General features: G+C 44.1%; 1 protein-coding gene across 1 annotated transcript; it reads left to right on the forward strand.

The window, feature by feature from the left end:
- The first annotated feature begins 207 nt into the window (after positions 1-207).
- Positions 208-9,125, forward strand: adss2 (adenylosuccinate synthase 2). The gene is made up of 13 exons (XM_085921474.1): positions 208-499; positions 3,269-3,371; positions 3,646-3,714; positions 3,782-3,832; positions 3,903-3,969; positions 5,786-5,893; positions 5,970-6,051; positions 6,119-6,245; positions 6,714-6,868; positions 7,043-7,167; positions 7,230-7,327; positions 7,407-7,556; positions 7,914-9,125. Exons 1-13 carry the CDS (start codon positions 341-343, stop codon positions 7,964-7,966), a joined length of 1,347 nt encoding a protein of 448 aa, XP_085777600.1. The 5' UTR covers positions 208-340; the 3' UTR covers positions 7,967-9,125.
- Positions 9,126-19,897: the final 10,772 nt, after the last annotated feature.

The raw sequence follows: 19,897 nt of genomic DNA on the forward strand, positions 1-19,897 counted from the left end.
TGTTTTGAGAGCAAACATCATTCAACTACGGGGATGGCTTAAGTATCAACAATTTTACACAAAATGGAAACGTAAAGTGACGCTTTACATTTTTGTTGAATTAAGATGTTTGTGCTGATCTTTATTCATAAGTTCCCTCCCAAAATAGCCCCAAATCGTGTAACATTCACCTACTTCCTGGTTGTTGACACCTGTGCGCATGCGCAGGGCGTGTTACTTCGTTGCGTCGAACGTTGCCGTGAGAGTCGTGGGAGTGAGCTGGCGCCTGGACCACTCCATTCAGCTCTGTTGGCGAGCCACAAATCAAGCACTAGTCAGAGCCCCCCAGCAGCGGTTGGATATGTCGGAGAGTGGGTGCCAGGAGCCGGCGACGCGGCCCGGCATACCGTCGGTGGGCAACCGAGTAACGGTGGTGCTGGGCGCGCAGTGGGGCGACGAGGGGAAGGGCAAAGTTGTGGACCTGCTGGCGCAAGACGCCGACATGGTGTGCAGATGTCAGGTTGGTGTTGCGTTCACTTGTTTCGCGCTCTTGGTTCCAGCCTCTATCGCTGGCTTTATTTCCTTCATTAAAAAAAATAGGTATACGTGCATCTCTACGATGCTACCCCTTTAACTGGCTTAAAGCCAGTATTATCAGACACTTTGCTGCCAAGGTTTTTTTTCTGCTAATGTCACCTTGACGTCTTGCTAGGTTCACCTACTCGTATCAGGTCTTTGAAGGCACCTTTTGGGCTTTCTCAATGTGACCGACGGGCTTTGAAAGAGCAATAATGGTGGACACGTAAAAATTACGTGATGTTCGTCCATTATTTGACAGAACGGGACTCCTACACTTGAACGAGGAATGAAAAGTATTACAAGGCGTCGTAAAATCACAATACTGCAATTCTCTTCACAAGTCGCCACTATTCTCACCCGAAAACCTGAATATTGTTCCTTACTGATTCTGAATATGCAACAATACACGAATTGGATAACGTTACGAATAAACATTACATTTTAATCGCGCTACCGATGTCCGAATTGAGTAAATCCAAAAGACCCAAAGAGTTTTTATTCTGTGCGATACCCAATTCACCACAATCGGTCATGTTTTTGACACCTAAACGGTATTACATAAACTTTTGTCACCTATTTTGGACTAGTGTGGTTGACCTATACTCATATGGTACACTACTTAGAGCCAATACCAAAGAAATGTTTACTAAAGCCAATATTTGACATTATTCCCCCCCCCCCTAATTTTGAAGTGTCAGCAGCTTTGTGTACACTTTCTTTCTCATACTCATATTTGAGTATATACCACATTGGGCAGATATTTCAAATCATTTTTATTCTAGCAAAAGTGTTAAAAAAAACCTGTTTAATTAAAGGTTTTTAGGCTTAGGATTGCATCAGATTCTTTCATGGGGCCAAGGCCGTATATTGGCCGCCCCTCACTAGAAATTGCAGTGTAAGATGTTTCGAGGGGTGCGGCGTGGGGTGTGCCAGGTGTTGTTTCAAGAGCTTTTTATAAAACACCCAGTATTCTTGGCTCGGTGGTGTTCTTTACTGACCCGCGAGTCACTTGGTGTTTAACAGCCATGCTGGGGTGACAGACCGAGCACCGGGTAGTGGTCTTTACAATGCGCCCTCGTTTTTCTCTTGGTGATTATTGGATGCGGCCAAAGCAATGAAAAACCTGTTTTGTGCACAACATGCTCGGCACACAAGTAATAGTTTACTGTAGACATAGCGGACATGAAACAGGGTTTGAGGGTATGCCTCGGACAAGAGCAGGCAATATCAACATTTTGCAATTTTCTCATACCGCATATTACAAAAGTGTGCAGGAAATGCCCTCGGCTCTAGCTGCATGTCCAACAAATACAGTGTAGCTCAGCCTCTGGTTAGCGGACTTCATGTCAAGTCTTATATTTTGGTAGAGTGTCAAAACTTTTTAATTTTGTCATTTCCTGCAGAGTACATACTGAATGGGGACGTTTGTCATTCCGTTACACTGTGAGTGACCCTCTATTTCTTGTAATAGCGTGTGTGTGTATCATTTAAGTGCTGGATGCGTCATCATCCGAAGACAAGGTATCATATTCCTCAAAAAAAAAAAAAGTCAGCTGACTGTTCTGACTAACTCAACATTAGAAGTGTTTGTACACTAATGTTATGACACAGGGGGCACTTTTGCCCGGAGAGTAAGCAGTGAAGTACACACACACACACACACACACACACACACACACACACACACACACACACACACACACACACACACACACACACACACACACACACACACACACACACACACACACATATTGTTACGTAACCTCTTCCGTAGAGTTGAAGTACACGTTTACGGAAGCCTTGATGATCAAAAACGAGCTCTTCAAGATAAAGAGGCCCATTTTCCAAGCTAGAAGCACGCCGAGAACTGCCACTCCTACATTCTGACTTTGATTTATGATTCAAAAGTTTCTGCAGAAACGCAGTTCACTGTCTTGACAAACTAGACCGTACTATAGAATTTATGTTTGGGCCTCGAAGTCGAGTTCTCAGCAAGAATTATTTGGTTCCAAAAAGCTTTGTCAGCACGCCTGAACAAACCCATTAAAACAATGAATGTATGTTTCGTCATTGCAGCCCTCTTCAGTTCAGAGCCTAATAGGGCACCAGATACTTTACTCAGTGAGTTAGCTTCTTTGTCTTCAGCCTAATTGATAAAACTCAACCAATCAAACGTATTCATCTCTTGGCCGTTGGCATGTTCCTTCGTCTCGCCAAGCGTGTCACATGTCCTCAGCCGTTAGTGATAATCTGCGCAACGTGGACAATTTCCCAAGTGCCCCTAAATTCTTTGCGGGGTGCTGGGGGAAGTCACACACTTCTTTAAAAGGGCAACGCCTTTCTCTACCTTTGGGGCGCTGCTATACGCGTCCAGGAATAACCACAAGCACATGTGGTCGCGGCACATGTTGCCTGCTCTCCATTTATCGCCTCGGGCTCCTTGGGAAAAGGGAACACGTCCTGGTCACGGGGCAGCTCAGCGGCTCACCCGCAAGTGCATTCAATATGGAACTAGTGTGACAAGTGCCAGAATATTTCAGTTATTCAGCTAGAACTGCAAATTGTTGGACATGGGTGTCTTGCTCTCTACCGAGTGACATTCCTGCTTCTCGTTGCAACCAGCAAAACTATTCGGTCTGCATTCCCCCTTCCCAACGAGCATCTCTTCAAGTGCACGCGTGTGTGTGTGTGTGCGTCTTCTCCGCAGGGTGGCAACAACGCGGGACACACCGTGGTGGTCGACTCGGTGGAGTACGACTTCCACCTCCTCCCCAGCGGCATCATTAACCCCAACATCACCGCCTTCATCGGTGCGTCTTGCTCGGCGTCGCCCCAAAAGTGCCTTTTTCACGCCGCCACCATCTCGTCCTCCATATGCACGACCGCTCCCACTTCTGTTTAGTGCCATCAACATGAGAGCGCCTTTTTGTGCCTGTTCCCTTTTAACTGGCCTCAAGCTTAACGATTCTGACTTGTAGCCAAATGTCGATGAATCTGCAGTCGCTTCATTAACTAACGGGGTTAAAATGTCCCCCGGTCCGCTTCTCACCAAGCGTTCTTCTGCTTTTGTTCTTTACACACCAGGTAACGGTGTGGTGATCCACCTCCCGGGACTGTTTGAAGAGGCCGCAAAGAACGAGCGAAAAGGCAAAAGTGAGTTGATGTGCGCGTGCGGCGCTGCTTCTGTCAACATGTCGAGCATCTGTCTTTGGCCAAGCAGGTCTGAAAGACTGGGAGAAAAGGTTGATCATCTCTGACCGGGCGCACATCGGTGAGTTCCCTCTGCGAGATGCGTGTGTGAGCGAGTGTGTCTCTCAACCTTGTCTGTGGCTTCTCGGCAGTGTTTGACTTCCACCAAGCCGTGGACGGCGTTCAGGAGCAGCTGAGGCAAGAGCAAGTAGGCAAGAAGTAAGGAATCCCCACAAACACACACCGTGACCAAAACTAGTTTTAAGCGTGTCAAAAAAAGAATTACACAATGGATATTATTCTGGTGTTTTTTTTTTTTTTAACAGTTTAATGTGAAAACAAAATTAAGTGTAGGTGGTTCTTGTGTACGTTACAAAATAGATTTCAAAAGCATAATTAAAGAGTAACATCTCGTAAAAAACATTTTTCAAATTAAGTTTATGTGCATATGCAATCAAAAATATTCGACACACAATACACTTACCTCTCAAAGTCTCAGCTTGGTAAGGTCAATTTGATGTTTTTTTTTCCACATAGTCAGAAAGGATTTGTATTTGATTTACAATAATACATCATTTTCCGCTGGGGTTATGTTCCGAAAAGAGCCCGTGATAGGCGAAATCCATAAAGTAGAAACCTTTATTGTTTTTACCATTATCATACATGTATAACATTGAAATATTGAAAGAATAAAACCTGTTTTCAGGCCCAAGCATTTGTGAAGTAGAGAAGATTCCTTACAAATAACTACACTAAAATAATTGTAATCATCAATACGAAGTACGTACTGTCGTCATATGTCTTGCTATTGATTGATTATACTAAAACTTAGAGGATTTGTGACATAACACCACAAGTTTAGGTGAGTATGTCTCCCATTCCATCTCAAACGTGATTGAGCGTGCATTTGATCTGATTTGGAAAATCATGACAAAAGAGCTACTGCAACTGTCTGACTGAACAGTTTCCACAAACGTACGTAGAGCATTCCACACTTCTGCTTGTTGACGGTATCATCTTTACTTTTACTATTAATGGCGTATGTGAAAAATGTCGAGCGAGGGCTCGCGGAGCATTTCGTTTATTAGAAAGAAGAGAGGCTCCAGTGATTGCTCTTGAAAGCTGACGCAACTTCATCTCCTTAAAGCCCGAGACGCTCTGCCAAAATGCGTGCGTGCGTGCGTGCGTGCGTGCGTGCGTGCGTGCGTGCGTGTGTGTGTGTTAGAGAGCAAGAGAATGCTTTTAAAGGCTCGGGTAGATTGCTGCAAGCAACGAGCTGGTGTCTTTCCAACATCTATAGGCATCCTTCAAGTGGCGCTTCGATGTCAAGTCGCGCCTTGCCAAATCTTTCTTAACAACAGAGACACGAAGGAATAATGATGATCGCAGAGATTCATTTACAAGTCACGAGCACAAGAATAAGCACATATTGGTACAAATCGTAGTATTTGGAGTTTACGGCGTTTTGCATTCCTATTTGGAACCTTCTCATTCAGGGACAGGAAATGAAATGGAATCGCGACTACTCTGCTGCTTTTGTTTTTGGCAAACTGGTTTGAAAAGGCCGTTCTTTTGTTGCTTTCATTGGAGGATTTACTACTTGCGGTCTGCAAATTTTGGGGGATGGTTTTCATCAATTCTGTTCCTGTTTAGATGATATAGAGATTGCATTTTGTTCTTTTTACTGTACCAAATGTGAACCAAACCGTTTTATTTCCTGTTCTGTGGCTATACACACTTTGCTGGGGTTAATGATGAAACCCAATAGCCGTCACGTGTGAGGATAGTTGCCGTGCATGTACAGCTAATTGCCCGCCCGTGTGAGTTTCATGTTGCTGGTTAGCAAGTCGAAAAGGGAAAATGCGGTGTCTGCAAAAAGCAGGTGCTCCTGAAGTTTCAAGGGGCATTTAGCGGTGTGTAAAATGTTTCTGATGGTCATGTGCGAAATCCAAATATTCAAGCGTCTCTTGAATAAAGGTGACATGTCATTGTTACAATGACATGTTAATTTTGTCTTTGTTCTTGCATGGCTTAGCCTGGGGACGACAAAGAAGGGCATCGGTCCGGTGTATTCGACCAAAGCGGCACGCAGCGGCCTCAGGATATGCGACCTGCTGGCCGACTTCACCCACTTCTCCGAGAGGTTTGCCGGGCCTCCATCGTAGGACTGCAGTCTTCTATTCCATTCTTCAAACGGTTAAATTTTTTTAACGACACAGGTACAAAGTCTTGGCCCGCCAGTACCAGGCCATGTACCCCAGTCTGCACATAGACATGGACGGCGAGCTGGCCAGATTAAAGGTAAAGACTGTAAAAATACAAATAAGTGTGCTAAAAATGTGCTATATAAATGTTTTATTCCCCCCAGACGTACGTGGAGCAGATCAAGCCAATGGTGAGGGACGGTGTGCACTACATGTACGAGGCTCTTCACGGGCCTCCCAAGAACATCCTGGTGGAGGGAGCCAACGCAGCACTGCTGGACATCGACTTTGGTCAGTCGTGAAGCGCACACATTCTTCAATTGTGGATGACTAACCACACACAGTAGTTGTAGCGCCATTCACAGATTTTGTGGAAAACATCATGCTGTGCTTGACAAATGTTTTCATCAGTTTAACTGTATGTAAGAGGGTTCTTGGTCATGTTTTCGAGGGGCCGCAAAAGCAACATTCTTTTCCGAGAGTAATTAAAGTCACGCGAGATTTTTGTTGGGCATTACTGAAGAACCTTCGGTGCAGTCGACACGCCGCGTTGCCAGCGGTATCCGGTCGCGGCCACTCGACCTGACCCAGCTGCCTTGCCAACTATATCAGGACTTGCTAAATTAAACATGTCACGCCAACTAGTGGTGTGAAATTTCAAATTGTACTCCTCACTTTTGAAAACATCCAAAATTAAGAGTAAGAGTAACCCTGATGAGCGAGATCATAATTTTCTTAACAACTTTGTGTCTTTTTCAGGGACATACCCGTTTGTGACGTCGTCCAACTGTACGGTGGGCGGGGTGTGCACGGGTCTCGGCATGCCGCCGCAGAATGTCGGCCAGGTTTATGGAGTGGTCAAGGCCTACACCACCCGGGTGGGCATTGGGGCCTTCCCTTCCGAACAGAACAATGTAAGGCATTGACAACAAACAAAGCTATCTTGAAAGATGGCTTCGTAATACTTTTTAACATAAATTCATCAAAAGCGAGCATTTCCTTTCTGTACCAGTTTTTTCTCTACTTCACCTTTTCCTTGCAAGCCAAAATTTATTTTAACTTGCTTGCGCCGTTTTTCTGGCCTTCAGGACATCGGTGAGCTGCTGCAGAGCCGTGGCAAGGAGGTCGGGGTGACCACAGGCAGAAAGCGGCGCTGCGGTTGGCTCGACCTGGTGCTCATCAAATACGCGCACATGATCAACGGCTTCACGGCGTGAGTTAACCACCTCACACGCAAATATTTGTTGCCGGCTAACTCCCTTCCCACTCTCATAGTTTAGCACTAACCAAACTGGACATACTTGACGTCCTCCCGGAGATCAAAGTGGGCGTGGCGTACAAAGTTGACGGGCAAACTATACCGCACTTCCCCGGTGAGTGATTATTATTTTTTTTTTTAAACCCCTGTAAATGCGAGAATGCGATATTCAATTGTTTTGACCATGTGCGCAGCCAACCAGGAGGTGCTCTTGAATGTGGAGGTCCAATATGAGACGCTGCCAGGCTGGAACACCAACACAACGGCCGCCAGGAGCTTCGACGAGCTCCCGGAAAATGCCCAGAAATACGTGCTCTTCGTCGAGGAGCACATCGGAGTGCCTGGTACAAATGCACGCACAGACACAAAATAATTTCAGTGAATGTTTGTTCAATACTTTCAAGTCAAAGTCCGCTCTATTGTCAATTTCTTCACGTTAAGGCACACAAAGAGATCAAAATTACGTTTCCCACCGTCCCACGGTGACAGACACATTACACAACACATACAAGCAAATAGCACAAAGAGTAAAAACGAACAGACAAGAGCAACGAACAAGTAATAAGCAAATAACCCAAATAAATAAACAATAAATAAGTAAATAGACAAATAATTCACATGATTAAAAACAAATTGAAGACAGGAAGCCATTTTGTGAGTCTTTACACTGACTGAAAAGAGTATTTTGTGTTTCTTTGCAGTCAAATGGATCGGAGTGGGCAAATCACGGGAGTCCATGATCCAGCGCTTCTAGACACCAGCGACCTTGTCAGCCTCTTCCACCACACACGCAGGCAGCCTGACTACCTGACTGGACTCTCTTGATTCCCGACATGACTTTGGAATTGGGAAGGGATTTTACACCTGTACCGTCAGAACCGCTTCTGTGCCGAGATTTGAAACCTCATCAGCTGTTTGTACCGGAGCGGAGCCTCAATAAGCTCAGCATACACCAGCGCCATTAACACACAGTCGTGCCGTGCCGTGCCGTGCCGTACCTGTCTGTTCTTGTGTTTTAAAGATGCTTTGTGTTTCGTTCTGTCGGGTGGAATGGCACTTTTCTCACCGACAGGTAGCAGGTGTGTCAAACTCATTTTTGTCGCTGGCCACATCGTAGTATAAGCTACAAAACAAACTGACAATTTGTTTTGAAATCAGACTAGTGAAAACTTTTCAATTATTTTAATAAGATGATTTTTAAAAGTGAAGACAATTAGCAATTTTAGTGATACATTTTTGTCTTTGTCGGGCCACAGAAAAAGATATGGCGGGTCGTATATGGTCCCCGGGCCTTGAGTTTGACACATGTGGGTAAAAGGGATCTTTTCATATTTGCCTTTGTTCGCAGTCAATGAAAACGACGCAACCAAAAAGAGATTTCACACTTGTAGCCACTCGTCTTTCTTCCTGCTACACACAACGCATGCCCCCCTTTTTTTGTAACGGTTTTATTCACACTGAGTTTCCCTTTAATTGCCACAGAAAGTCTGGTGTAACGCTTACTTACTCTTGGGTTCTGATTGCTGTTACTGTTGCACTTTTTTGTAATTTAAATCAGTTTTATGGATCAGAGCAAATGGAGCTCGAGCCTCACAGTGAAAATTAAATGTGGAATACTAATGTTATTCATTTAGAAAATGTAATATACTGTATCCATATATGTATGCTGTACGTGTGTTTTTGTTTCAAATCTAATCAAACCAAAAATTTAATGTTAAACAAAAATCTATTTTTGTATTTATATGTTAAAGTTGTGGTCATAATTTAATAAAGACAATACTTTGTAGTGACAGAAATACAAATGAACTGAAAAAATCATTTGTAACAGTAGGATGTGTTGGAGCTAAAACAACTGTTAAAAATCTGTTCTAATTTGATATTATAGTAATTACATTAAAAATTGTCAGGATTCCTTTAGATAGTAAACAATTCTTGCTAAATTTCTGAATGTGGTTAATCTATATATTTTCACTAAGACTAAACCTTTTCCTCATTTACCTTTTGGGACATTAAAATGAAAAACTATTGTTTAGGGTGTGAACCGCATTTCAAATCAAGTCAAAACTTTTTTTTTTTTTTACAATCAACAATTATTCTTATTTGCATATTTCCCTGCTAGTGATTTTGTTTAAAAAAAATCTATTGAGTGAATGATGGCATCTTAAACTAGTAAAGTTTTTAACTAATTTTGATTTGATTTCCCCTTTTAAGAGAAGCTGTTAATCAACTTGAGGGGCACATTTTCCCCGTCTGAGCCAAAACCAAAAGTGGTGTTGCTTCAGGTGTTGTATACACACGTATTATCAAAAAATTCATGCACCTAGTTACATGTTAACAGAAAATTATTCAGCATTTATTCCATAGATTGGCTACAATTAAGAACCTGGCTACAATTAAGAACCACATTTATGCAGCTACCGGGTGCAGCCCAATCATGTCAAAGCCTACAGGTAAGCAGAGCTGCGATGAAATTGAAAAGAAAGCATGCGTAATTCAACTAATAAATATATATTTTTTGTACTATGAATTACTTCATTTTGTCGGGTCTCATACATACATACATACATACATACATACATACATACATACATACATACATACATACATACATACATACATACATACATACATACACATCGGCAAATTCTTAAAATGCTATGCCATCCAATTACGACAAAATCACTTCAAGGCAAAAGATAAATTCAGGGTGTCATAAATTCAAGGTTTCAATTTGACCACAAGATGTCGCCCTTCAACTGCAAATGATGGAAACGCTCGACGCACCTGGAAACTGTTACGGTTACCGTACAGTTTTTCTTTTTCTTTGTGTAGATGCTCAGTCAACCAGGGACTCCGTAAGTGTTCAATCAAAGCACGTTAACGTCTATCAATTTGTTGTGTTTTCTGTAAACGGTTCAAGAAGATGACTTGGGCTACTGCATTAATCGGCTTACGTTCTTGAAGTCTTTGAGGCGGTGACGTTGTTGAGCTCAGCTTTCCAACCACAGCTTCACCTGCTGCTCATTTGCATCCACTCACTGGCCTTCCTGTCCACATTTGACTACATCTGCATGCCACACAGGCACAGATGTGAGGCCCACTCATGATTTTTACATACATAACACAAAGGGCCACAACGGAGGCTTTCTTGAGACTTTAGTTGCAGGCCAACTGCTCACCTCGCCCAAGCAATTTTGACATGTTTTCTCCTCATCTGTCACCCCCTCCCCCTGTCATTCATGCAAGGCCTCATTTGAATCCACAGTGAGGCCTCTTTGTCCACTGGAAGAGGCTGGCTATGCAGACAAGCAAATGAGTTCTTTCCCCTTTTTGGGCCCAGTGTGACGTTCAGGCGCTCTGGATTGGGAATTTACAGAAAAGGGCCCCTTCAAATGTCCTCTTGAATGGAACAATCTTTAATTTGTAGTGTAAGTGGGTGTGTGATCTTTTGACCGACATACAAAGACAGTGATTGGAACTCAGACATGCCAGTCCTCCAGTCCAGTGTTTTATGACTTGTCACGTGGCATGTGTTGTAACAATTTAATAATTGGAAGGTAATCTTTATCGGCTGTAATACCATATTTGCCCAACTGTGCTGGCTGCAAGGAACCATATTTGGGTCACTTACTAACTTGCAATGAACACCAAACCTGTCACGGATCGGAAAAGGTAGTTGGAAGGGAGGATGAGGGGACAAACCAACAAAACCAGCGAACTAACATAACTTCCTAACAAAACCAACAACAGGACTGACCGACGGACTGGATAACAGAAACGGAACTGACCGACAAAGACGTGAGACAAAAGACATCGATGATCCGACAGGGAAATGAGAGGCAGACAGGATTTATATACGCGACAGGTAATGAGAGGCTGGTAGATTGGGAGTAAACACAGGGAGGGAGGGGCGAGCACACAGACACTGACAAAACCCTGAACAAGGTGATTAAAAAGAATTAAAGTCTACAGTTTAAGAAAATGTGAACTGGAATCAGTATACTTGGTTGTATAAAATAACATCTAAGTAACAAACAAATGTCACTTCGTGTTCATTTTGTTAAGAATGCTTTATAAATGGTTAAATATGAAATAGCGCAAGACTCAGCAGTTGACTCCCTGACTGCAGAATGCATGGCCGTAATTATTGTTTTTTTTAACCCTCTGCTTTGACTTTCTGTGTGTTTTACCTCCTTCACCTGCCTCCATTCTTCTCATCACCAAAAAGACCCCCCCTTGCCCGTCCCTCTCATCGTCCTTGTGCTCCACACAAGGCAAACACAACAGATGTGTGAGCAGTGACACCCTCAACAGCTGTTGACTCCTCTTCCCTTCTTGACCCCTCACATAAATATCTTCTCGCAACGTCGCCTGACTAAAAGGTCGAGAATTCCCTTTTTTTTTTCAAAAGGTAACCAATGGAACACAAAAGTAAAAACACACTCAAAAGTTAACTTTTTAATCTTAACATTCTACAGGCACTTAATAGACTTTATTGTTATTTATATTGCTCAAGATGGAGTCGTGATTGTATCCAGAGTTAGGAATCACTCCTGATTCACATGTAGCATGCCATGCACCCGTGCAGTGCCCGTTTCCTGCAAGGCTCAAGAGTTTTTGCTGCTCTTGATGTGACCTTATTGCTTCCTGGCATCTGGCCGTTGTCCAATATGCTTAGCGGCCAGCTTCTAGCAAGCTTCTCTTCTCGGCCTTTTGCTGATCTCCCCACTCAGTAAACACTCTCCCACCCTGCACGCTCCAACCTCGGAACCTGTGCAAGCCCCCCCCCCCCCCCCCCAAGCCCCCAGGGCCCAGCTGCTGTCGCCTTCGCAGCCGTCCAGCTCAGCATGAGAAGCCCAGCAGCTGTTGATCAATGGGCAGCCGGAGCCAACGCCTGCCTGCCCCCCCCCCCCCACCCACACACACCCTATCCTGACCCCCCTTGCTTACACACACAGATGCATGCACACACACACTCCCCTGGGACGCAACAGATGGGGGTGAGCCAGCGCAGAGGGTGTGGTGGGCGACAAAAGGCCTGGTTTAGGTGTGTCCCAGTGATTTTGCTCGAAGTTTTTAAGTTAGTGAGATGGGGGACCCCTAATTGCCCTGGGACTAAATATTCATGACTTGTTTAACAGGATGGAATGGAACCAAATCCAATTGAGTTTAGTCTTGATCCATCGGCGCTAACTGATGTGCACATTCTAACACCATGGCTGGAAAAAGAGAGGAACTAGAGCTGGCATAACCAAAAGAGCAATTTGGTTGCTATATTTTGCGACTTTTCTGATCACTGCTTTTCAAAATGCAATTAGTGAGTTTAATTGCTCATTTTTGTATTACTACTTTCCACTTGAGAAGAAAGGAGCCCAGTAGTTACAGAGTGAGGTTTATACTGTATGTCACAAAAGCAGTGATTTGGTGCATCTGATTGTCAATATTTTGCTGAGGTTGCCTTGCCTCACCTGCACCTTTCATATTACATAACGTGTTGCAAATTTTGTTACGGACCCCCCAGGTTAGGGCTCACAGATCTTCTGACAGAGACCCCAGTTTGAGAAAAACGAAAGTAGATGATGATGCGTGGACAGGTGTTGGCGTCAGCGTCGTCCAGACTCGTTTCGGCAGCTGCTGTGGCCCCCACCGCTTGACAGAAGCATCCACTCCACCACCTCTCAGCTTTTTATGGACCTGGCCTGTTTTGACTTTAAATATTTGCCCAGGAGCCGCTTACTCTGTTTGTGGGAAGCGCCGAGGTCACGCTTTTGCTAGCCGATGCGCGCACACACACGCTCATCCTCTTTGTGTGTGTGTATATTTACATTCTACTGGTCTAAACACACACCTGTACGGCCAGAGGTTGGGAGTCAGTTGGTCTGGGAGGGGGCGGGCCTAATTGTTCACACTCGACAGAAACATCATGCCATGCATCGTTGTGACTATTCCCATGCATTTGTACAACTTTCGAGGTTGGACTTTAAACATGGATGAGAAGACTGTGAAACCAAACGACACAAGCGCAGCGAGATCTGTTTGAAGCCAACCAAGGCAAATGTTATGTTATTAAAACATGCTCATCTCAAGGTGACACTGCTGCAAAGCATATCCTGTTCTTTCCTTGAATCTCCGGGGAGCTTTTCCGCCTGTGATCCGTCACAAAGAGACAGCCAAGCTAGGCGAGGCGACGCAAAGATGAGGAAACACGGAAGCCCGACGTGGATACAAAAGAGAGTGGGAAGATAATTACAACTGCAGTGAAAGATTGCGACACTGATCCCGCAGAAAACACCCCTGCCAGCCAGCTGAGTTCAAAGTCCAGGAGGGACGACAGAGAGAGGGAGAAGGCCGCATAAACAGGAATGCCAAGGTTTTTTGGGGTTGGGGGGGGGGGCTGCAGATGAACAAGAGTGGTGGTGCGCACCTTGCCCTGCCATCTGGGCCCCCATCACACACACACACGCACACACACGGTCTGTTAGTAAGGAAGACGGAGATGGCGGCAATTGCAAGGAAGCTTACCTGCAAATATTTTCAACTGTCATGGTGTGCGACACATGGGAGCGCTAACTAATGACGCTATTTAACACACACAGACATACACAAACACACACATACACACACAGACACACAAACACACACACTTGGAACAAGCAACTGGACACTTCATTAAGTACACCATATATCTGTGGACAAGTGGTTCAGAATGTGGCCTGTGATAGAGTTTTTGTTTTTTTCACTCCACCATTTGTGCAAGAACTACACAAGAGCAGGTTTGCCCATTTTACCCTTGGAAGCACAAAAGTGCTTGAAAGCAACTCCAAAGTCTGCTCTCGCAGCAATCGTAATTCTTCTCAACAAGGAAAGTGGGTTGTGCAGGTCATGTCTTTATCTTGTGAAAGCTTCTGCTTGAGTCGTCTCTGCAAACTGGTTCCAGTAAGTTGCAGAGGTGGTCTCATCTCTTTATCTTCACAATGGTCAGCAAGCAGATGTTTACACTCCTGGGTGGAGTACAACTCAAGTTTACCACAAGCACAGGCAGAATGAACAGTTCTGAGTCAGCACTTGAAAATAATCAAAAGATCAAAATAAGTTGTCAACCCAATCAGCCTTGTGAGCAAAATGTTCCAGGTTCAACCTGGACAGCTGCAGCTTAGTGGCAAATGTTGCGTCCAAGAATGCTGGGAATTTAGGAAGAGCCCCCTTGAAGAAACTCTTTCCACTTAAATGCCCACCCCCGGAGCATTTGGCTCACACCAAAAAGCAAAAAAAATCCCTAAGCCATGGCCCGTCGTCAACTTGAAAAGCTTTAAAGCTTGGGCCCTTGCAAGTTCATAGTTCGTACTGAACCAGTTAGAGCTCTATTGCTAACCTAAACAGCAGCCCTCAGCATATGAGACCCGCCCGCTCCCCACAAGCGCAGATAAAAATAAAATCAATGAGTAAATATGGTCGTATACCGTCATGCTCCACATTTGCGGTGACAATGGCTCTTCCCCTCGGCGCCGCGGCAAGCGGGCCGGCCGTAAACGGCTATAGATGGCGTCCATATGGCCGTGGCTGATGGGGGCCATTTTCTGTATTGTTCACTTTGTCAGCCGTGCTGACGAGCGGGGAGAGCAAGACGGAGACGGAGCCAGCTAATGATGATGCAGAGTGCAGATGTGCTTCGGTGCAGCCCGGTCGTTAAGCAACAACAGCTTGTCTTGTGTGTGTGTGTGTGTGTGTGTGTGTGTGTGTGTGTGTGTGTGTGTGTGTGTGTGTGTGTGTGTGTGTGTGTGTGTGTGTGTGTGTGTGTGTGTGTGTGTGTGCTACAACCACAGCTGCTTGCCAGCCTGTCTGCCTTCTTCGTCCTGACTTCATATACGATTAATAGTTACACACACGTTTGTCTTCAACGTCTAAAGGTACACCTTGTTCATAAAGGTAACAAACGAGAGCTTTATAGTTGCACCTTCCTACTGAACAGCTGAAGTTTATCAGCAGTGAGAAAGTAAGCAAAATAGGTTTAAGTAGGTGACTTTGACATGATTTGTTTTTTTTTGTTTTTATAAAAAAGCTACAAACACACTAACCAAAAGTCCCCCGAAGGGACTGAGCTTCAATATATGTCATCCATCCTCCCTGTGTCCATTCTTCCTCTCCGCCTTCTTCTGTCGAACTGTACAGATGGTCCCAAGCTGCCTTCAATAATCCAACGTCGGGCCATGCCAGTGCACCGCGGGCTACACCCCTGATGCCACGTACGCACGGAGTACAGTGCCAGTTCCCTAGGCAGGACCCAACGTCCCCTCCGTATCCCAGATTGGATTGGCCATGCCTGGGGGCACATTGATTGTTTTTATCGTTGTTAATTGATGACTAGGTATACTTTATTATCACACAAGATTGAGCAAGCAGATGTTTTTGTTTCAGGTGTGGACCCAAGAAGAAGTGCAGGTGAGCGGATGGTCGTCGAGATGGAGGAAGGAATGTGACAGATGGGTCATGCCTGGGCAGAACTGGGAGGCTGGCATTGCATGGAGAGCACGCACACGCATGTGCTCACGCACACACACACACACACACACACACACACACACACACACACACACACACACACACACACACACACACACACACACACATGGCCACATCTCGTCAGATGACGTCCTATCCTTTGAGTCCGGCAAGTCATAAATAGACAAATAGATGGCACCGCAGCGGACATCTTGTTGACAATATGTTGGTTGTTATCTTTTGTCCTCTGAAAATGGGATTTTTCATATTTGCCTCACACATGAAAGGTTCTTGTTTTGAATCTCAGCTGTCTTTCCTCAATTACCAACGTTTTTACATTTATTGTGCCTTTTTGTTCAAAAGCCTACTGCTCCCACACCAGGGAAAAAGTTCAGTATCACTTTATAGTATGATAAATTGCACATTATAATGTGATAAATTCCTCCTTATAATGTAATGAAGTTCACATATAGTATCATAAGTTTCGTGTCACGTCATTATAACATGATAAATTTCACATGATTTGAAATCAAATTATGTGAAATTCATCACATTAAAAGGTGAAATGAATCTTGTTATAATGAGAAATTTATCACATAACATAAAGTTCATCACATTAAAATGTGACATTTATAAGGTTATAGCGGGAAATGTAATACACTGAAAGGAGAAAACCTGGCCATTAAGTGGTCATATTTGCTATGGAAAGCATAAAATTGACCTTGCCACTTTTTGGGGCATCAGTAGAGCACACAACCCTCACTATCGTCCATCTCAGGAGGATAAAGCTCCTAGTGGTGCACATGTGTCGTCGACGTAAGGGGTGCCAAGTGTTTGCCCAACGACACCCCGAACACGCCCTGCTGGCACCTCTTATCTGGCACGCACAGCTGGCACAAGGTGGCAGAGGCCAGCCACGAGATCACGATGGGGGGGGCGTTGTATTTGTCATTGTTGGACCCGCTCTCACCGCTTCAGTTGACGACCCAAATGTACTCGAATAAAAAAGTGAAGTGTTAGTTTTGATAACTTTGTGCTCTAATTTGTGCTTGTACTGAGACGAATGGGAGGGATTGAAAGCAAACCTCAACATGTGGGTGGGGCTTAGGTACAAACAAGTGTAATAAGAGATTTTTTATTATAATTATATTTTTTTATTCATTTTGACTTTGGCATTGTTTGTCTTGTAGACTTTTTATTGGCTTTTTTTCTGCTAAATGCTTAGTTTTAGCGTAGTTTAAGTTTTCATATTAATTGTAGTTTTTATTATACGTATATATTATATATACATTTACATATATACTAGGGATGGGAATCTTCACCATCAAAGCGATATGATACACATCTCGATACACTGCCAACGATTCGATGCATTCACGTTCATAAATTTTTTTTTTCAAATCTATTTTCAATATTTTGTTTGTTTTTTCTTGGTCTCCCTGATGGAATCCAATGGACATGCTTTCCTCTTGGAAAAGTAGTTTTGCAAAAATACATGAGTGGATTGTGGTGAAGTTCACATATTTTGTGTGTTTGTGCAAATGCATGTGAAAATGGGTGGTAGTGGTGCACTCTTTCTTTCTTTCTTACACACATGCAGACACCCAAAACTTCAACTTGCCCCCCCCTCCCCTCAGAAAAAAAAAAGGGAGGAGAGTGAAGTGGGACGGCTGGTAGACCGGATGGATGGATGGATGATTGAGAACATTGCCCCCCTCTACCCACTTGGCCCCCACGCACGCACAAAAATCCCCCCAGTGTCACCACCTTCTTCCCACACATGGTGCCCCCCCTCTCCTGGCCAATGCAGTGCCACTGTATTGTGCACATGCAGAGGCCTGCTTGTTGCTTGCCTTCTGTCCTGCTGCGCCGAGTGCTTTGACAAAGGGCCTCCTTTTAAATATGCAGACAAGCATTGATCCCGCACACACGCAAACAAACACACGCACACACACACATACACACACATGCAGGCACTGTTCTCACTCCATTTTTCCTCTCTCGCTCACCCAGGCCCGCCATGTATGTGTCCTGTCTTTTTTTTTTCCCACAGACAATCAACAAGTCTCTCACAAGCATAAAAAGCATCCAGAGGGCTTAGCCCCCCTTTGGCCCTCCTTAGCAGGATTGAGTAGCTAAAAGCTCCTTTTCTTTTCTTTTTGTGCTACCATTCTTACTGTGCATTTAGCCAAAGATGCATCAGCTTAATTTTCATAGAAAGCCTATAAGAAATACAAAACATTTTGGTTCATTTTATTTACCTTGAAATAATTCTGCCTTTGTTTTGCATTAGGGGCAAACAAGCCAAATATTGTTGTAGGTTGACAAACAAGAATAATGTTATAAGATTTACAATATATAATAATAATGTAATAATAATAATAGAAATGTAGGTTATACCGTAAGTGAAAAATACAGGTATGGAATGGATTATAAATTAAATAAATATACTGTGGGATATAATTGCATGGGGAAGGATGGTTAGAGTTAGTAACCAAATGTGCCTCCTGGGTGACATGTTGTTAATCATTTTTTGTGAGAAGAATGAAACATCAGGAGGAGGCGCAGTGGCCTTTATGTCAACGCCCCCCCGCAACTGCCCCCCATCCCCTTTGGTATAGAGGCAGCTTGGCAGAGGCTGTCCCTGTCCCTGTCCCTCACGCGAGGGGCCCTCCCGGCCCCCAGACGGGACGAAGGAGTCGAGTCGGTGTCGAGCCTCCCAACATGTTGAACAGGGCCGCCGCCTTGGGCGCAACCAAATGCTTCTGCAGCTGCCCCTTTGTCCCCCCCCCCCTCACCCCACAAACCCGCCCTACCTCCGCTTCCCTTAAGTAAACAAAGGACAGCAACAAATTAATGACCTACATTCACCGCCAACCTCGCACAGCCCACGAACAAGCGCTCGCTTGCAAACAGATGTTCAACGATGCAATCAATAACGCCACACCAAAGGGGCGGCGATATTCTCTTCCATGACCTTTTGGAAACACTAACACTTTGGTCATTACTAACAATAAAAATGTTGTACTGAAAGTAAAATCTGATCTACAAATCACATTAAAAAAGTAAACATATTCACAACAATAATAAGAAACAGAATACTAAAATATTACAGATTATGAAGGTTTTTCCTTTTTCTTATGCACTAAAATGAACATTACTCAGGTTATGATGTTTTTCATGATTTGTCTAGTCTGACCTCATGACTTGAAAAGGCGAGAGCACTTGAGAGCACCCGAGTATGCCTTCTGCGTATCAGACTGTTTAACTGTGAACTTTGTGCTTCTTTTCAGGTTTGCAGCAAAATTAGGCGCTCATCAGACATCGAGATTAGCGGCCAGTTTATGGCGTATGTGTGTGTGCGTCTTGGGGGTTTGGGGGCGGGGTTGGGGTGAGGTAGGCTTACTGAGGAGACCATCTGTGGCCTAATGAACGCTGCCCAGCTCTCGATGCATCTGTAAGAACAGCTAAAGCTCATTTCTTTGCTGCAAAACTACTTGAGGAGCTTTACAAGCTGTGTTGGAGGAGGGAGGGGAGAGGGGGGGGGCTGTGCGCAACAAGCTGCCGCACAATTTTTACATGGCTCTAACGCCTCAGATGCAGCCTACGCATGCTCTCAGCACCAAAAGTTCCGCCTTTTGAGAGACAACCGGAATGATATTTAACATAGTACAAATCTTATGAGAACCTGACGTATTAGAGAAAAAAATAAGGGTGGATATGGCCGTTATCAGCGAGAATCTTACTTCCATCTCTGATTTAAAAATTTGTTCACCAGCGTTAATTAATGGGGAGCCGCACTACTCGGATGGACACACTAGAGGCACTGTTGTGTCACAATGAAGGAAAATCATGATGGCAAGTTGAGAAACAGCCATGATATCGACTTGACATTATTTCGATCAATAGACATGGAAATAAATATATTAAATGATGGAAGATAATGATTCACTGTCAATTCAAGGAAATATGTTTTTATAGATAAAAAATATTACACTGATCTTTGCAAGTATCTTTTTATTCCATTGTCAGTTATTTTTAATATTAATTTCCCCCAAACAATCTAAATGATTTGATTTTTATTATTTCTCAAAAATCATTGTGACTCTCAAAATGATGACTGGGCAAAAAAACAGGCAGTGGTCCAATGTGAAGAATCTGATAATTTATTGCAGTTTGCACACAA

This window comes from Syngnathus leptorhynchus, chromosome 10 (assembly GCF_054491065.1).
Source record: "Syngnathus leptorhynchus isolate UIUO chromosome 10, UIUO_Slep, whole genome shotgun sequence".
In the NCBI taxonomy this organism is placed as follows: domain Eukaryota; kingdom Metazoa; phylum Chordata; class Actinopteri; order Syngnathiformes; family Syngnathidae; genus Syngnathus; species Syngnathus leptorhynchus.

Excerpts from the sequence above, each read along its gene's own strand:
- adss2 (XM_085921474.1), top strand. The coding sequence starts at position 341 with ATGTCGGAGAGTGGGTGCCAGGAGCCGGCGACGCGGCCCGGCATACCG. Across the intron at positions 500-3,268 it reads ACATGGTGTGCAGATGTCAG|GGTGGCAACAACGCGGGACA; the intron begins GTTGGTGTTGCG and ends TCTTCTCCGCAG. Across the intron at positions 6,052-6,118 it reads GCGAGCTGGCCAGATTAAAG|ACGTACGTGGAGCAGATCAA; the intron begins GTAAAGACTGTA and ends TATTCCCCCCAG.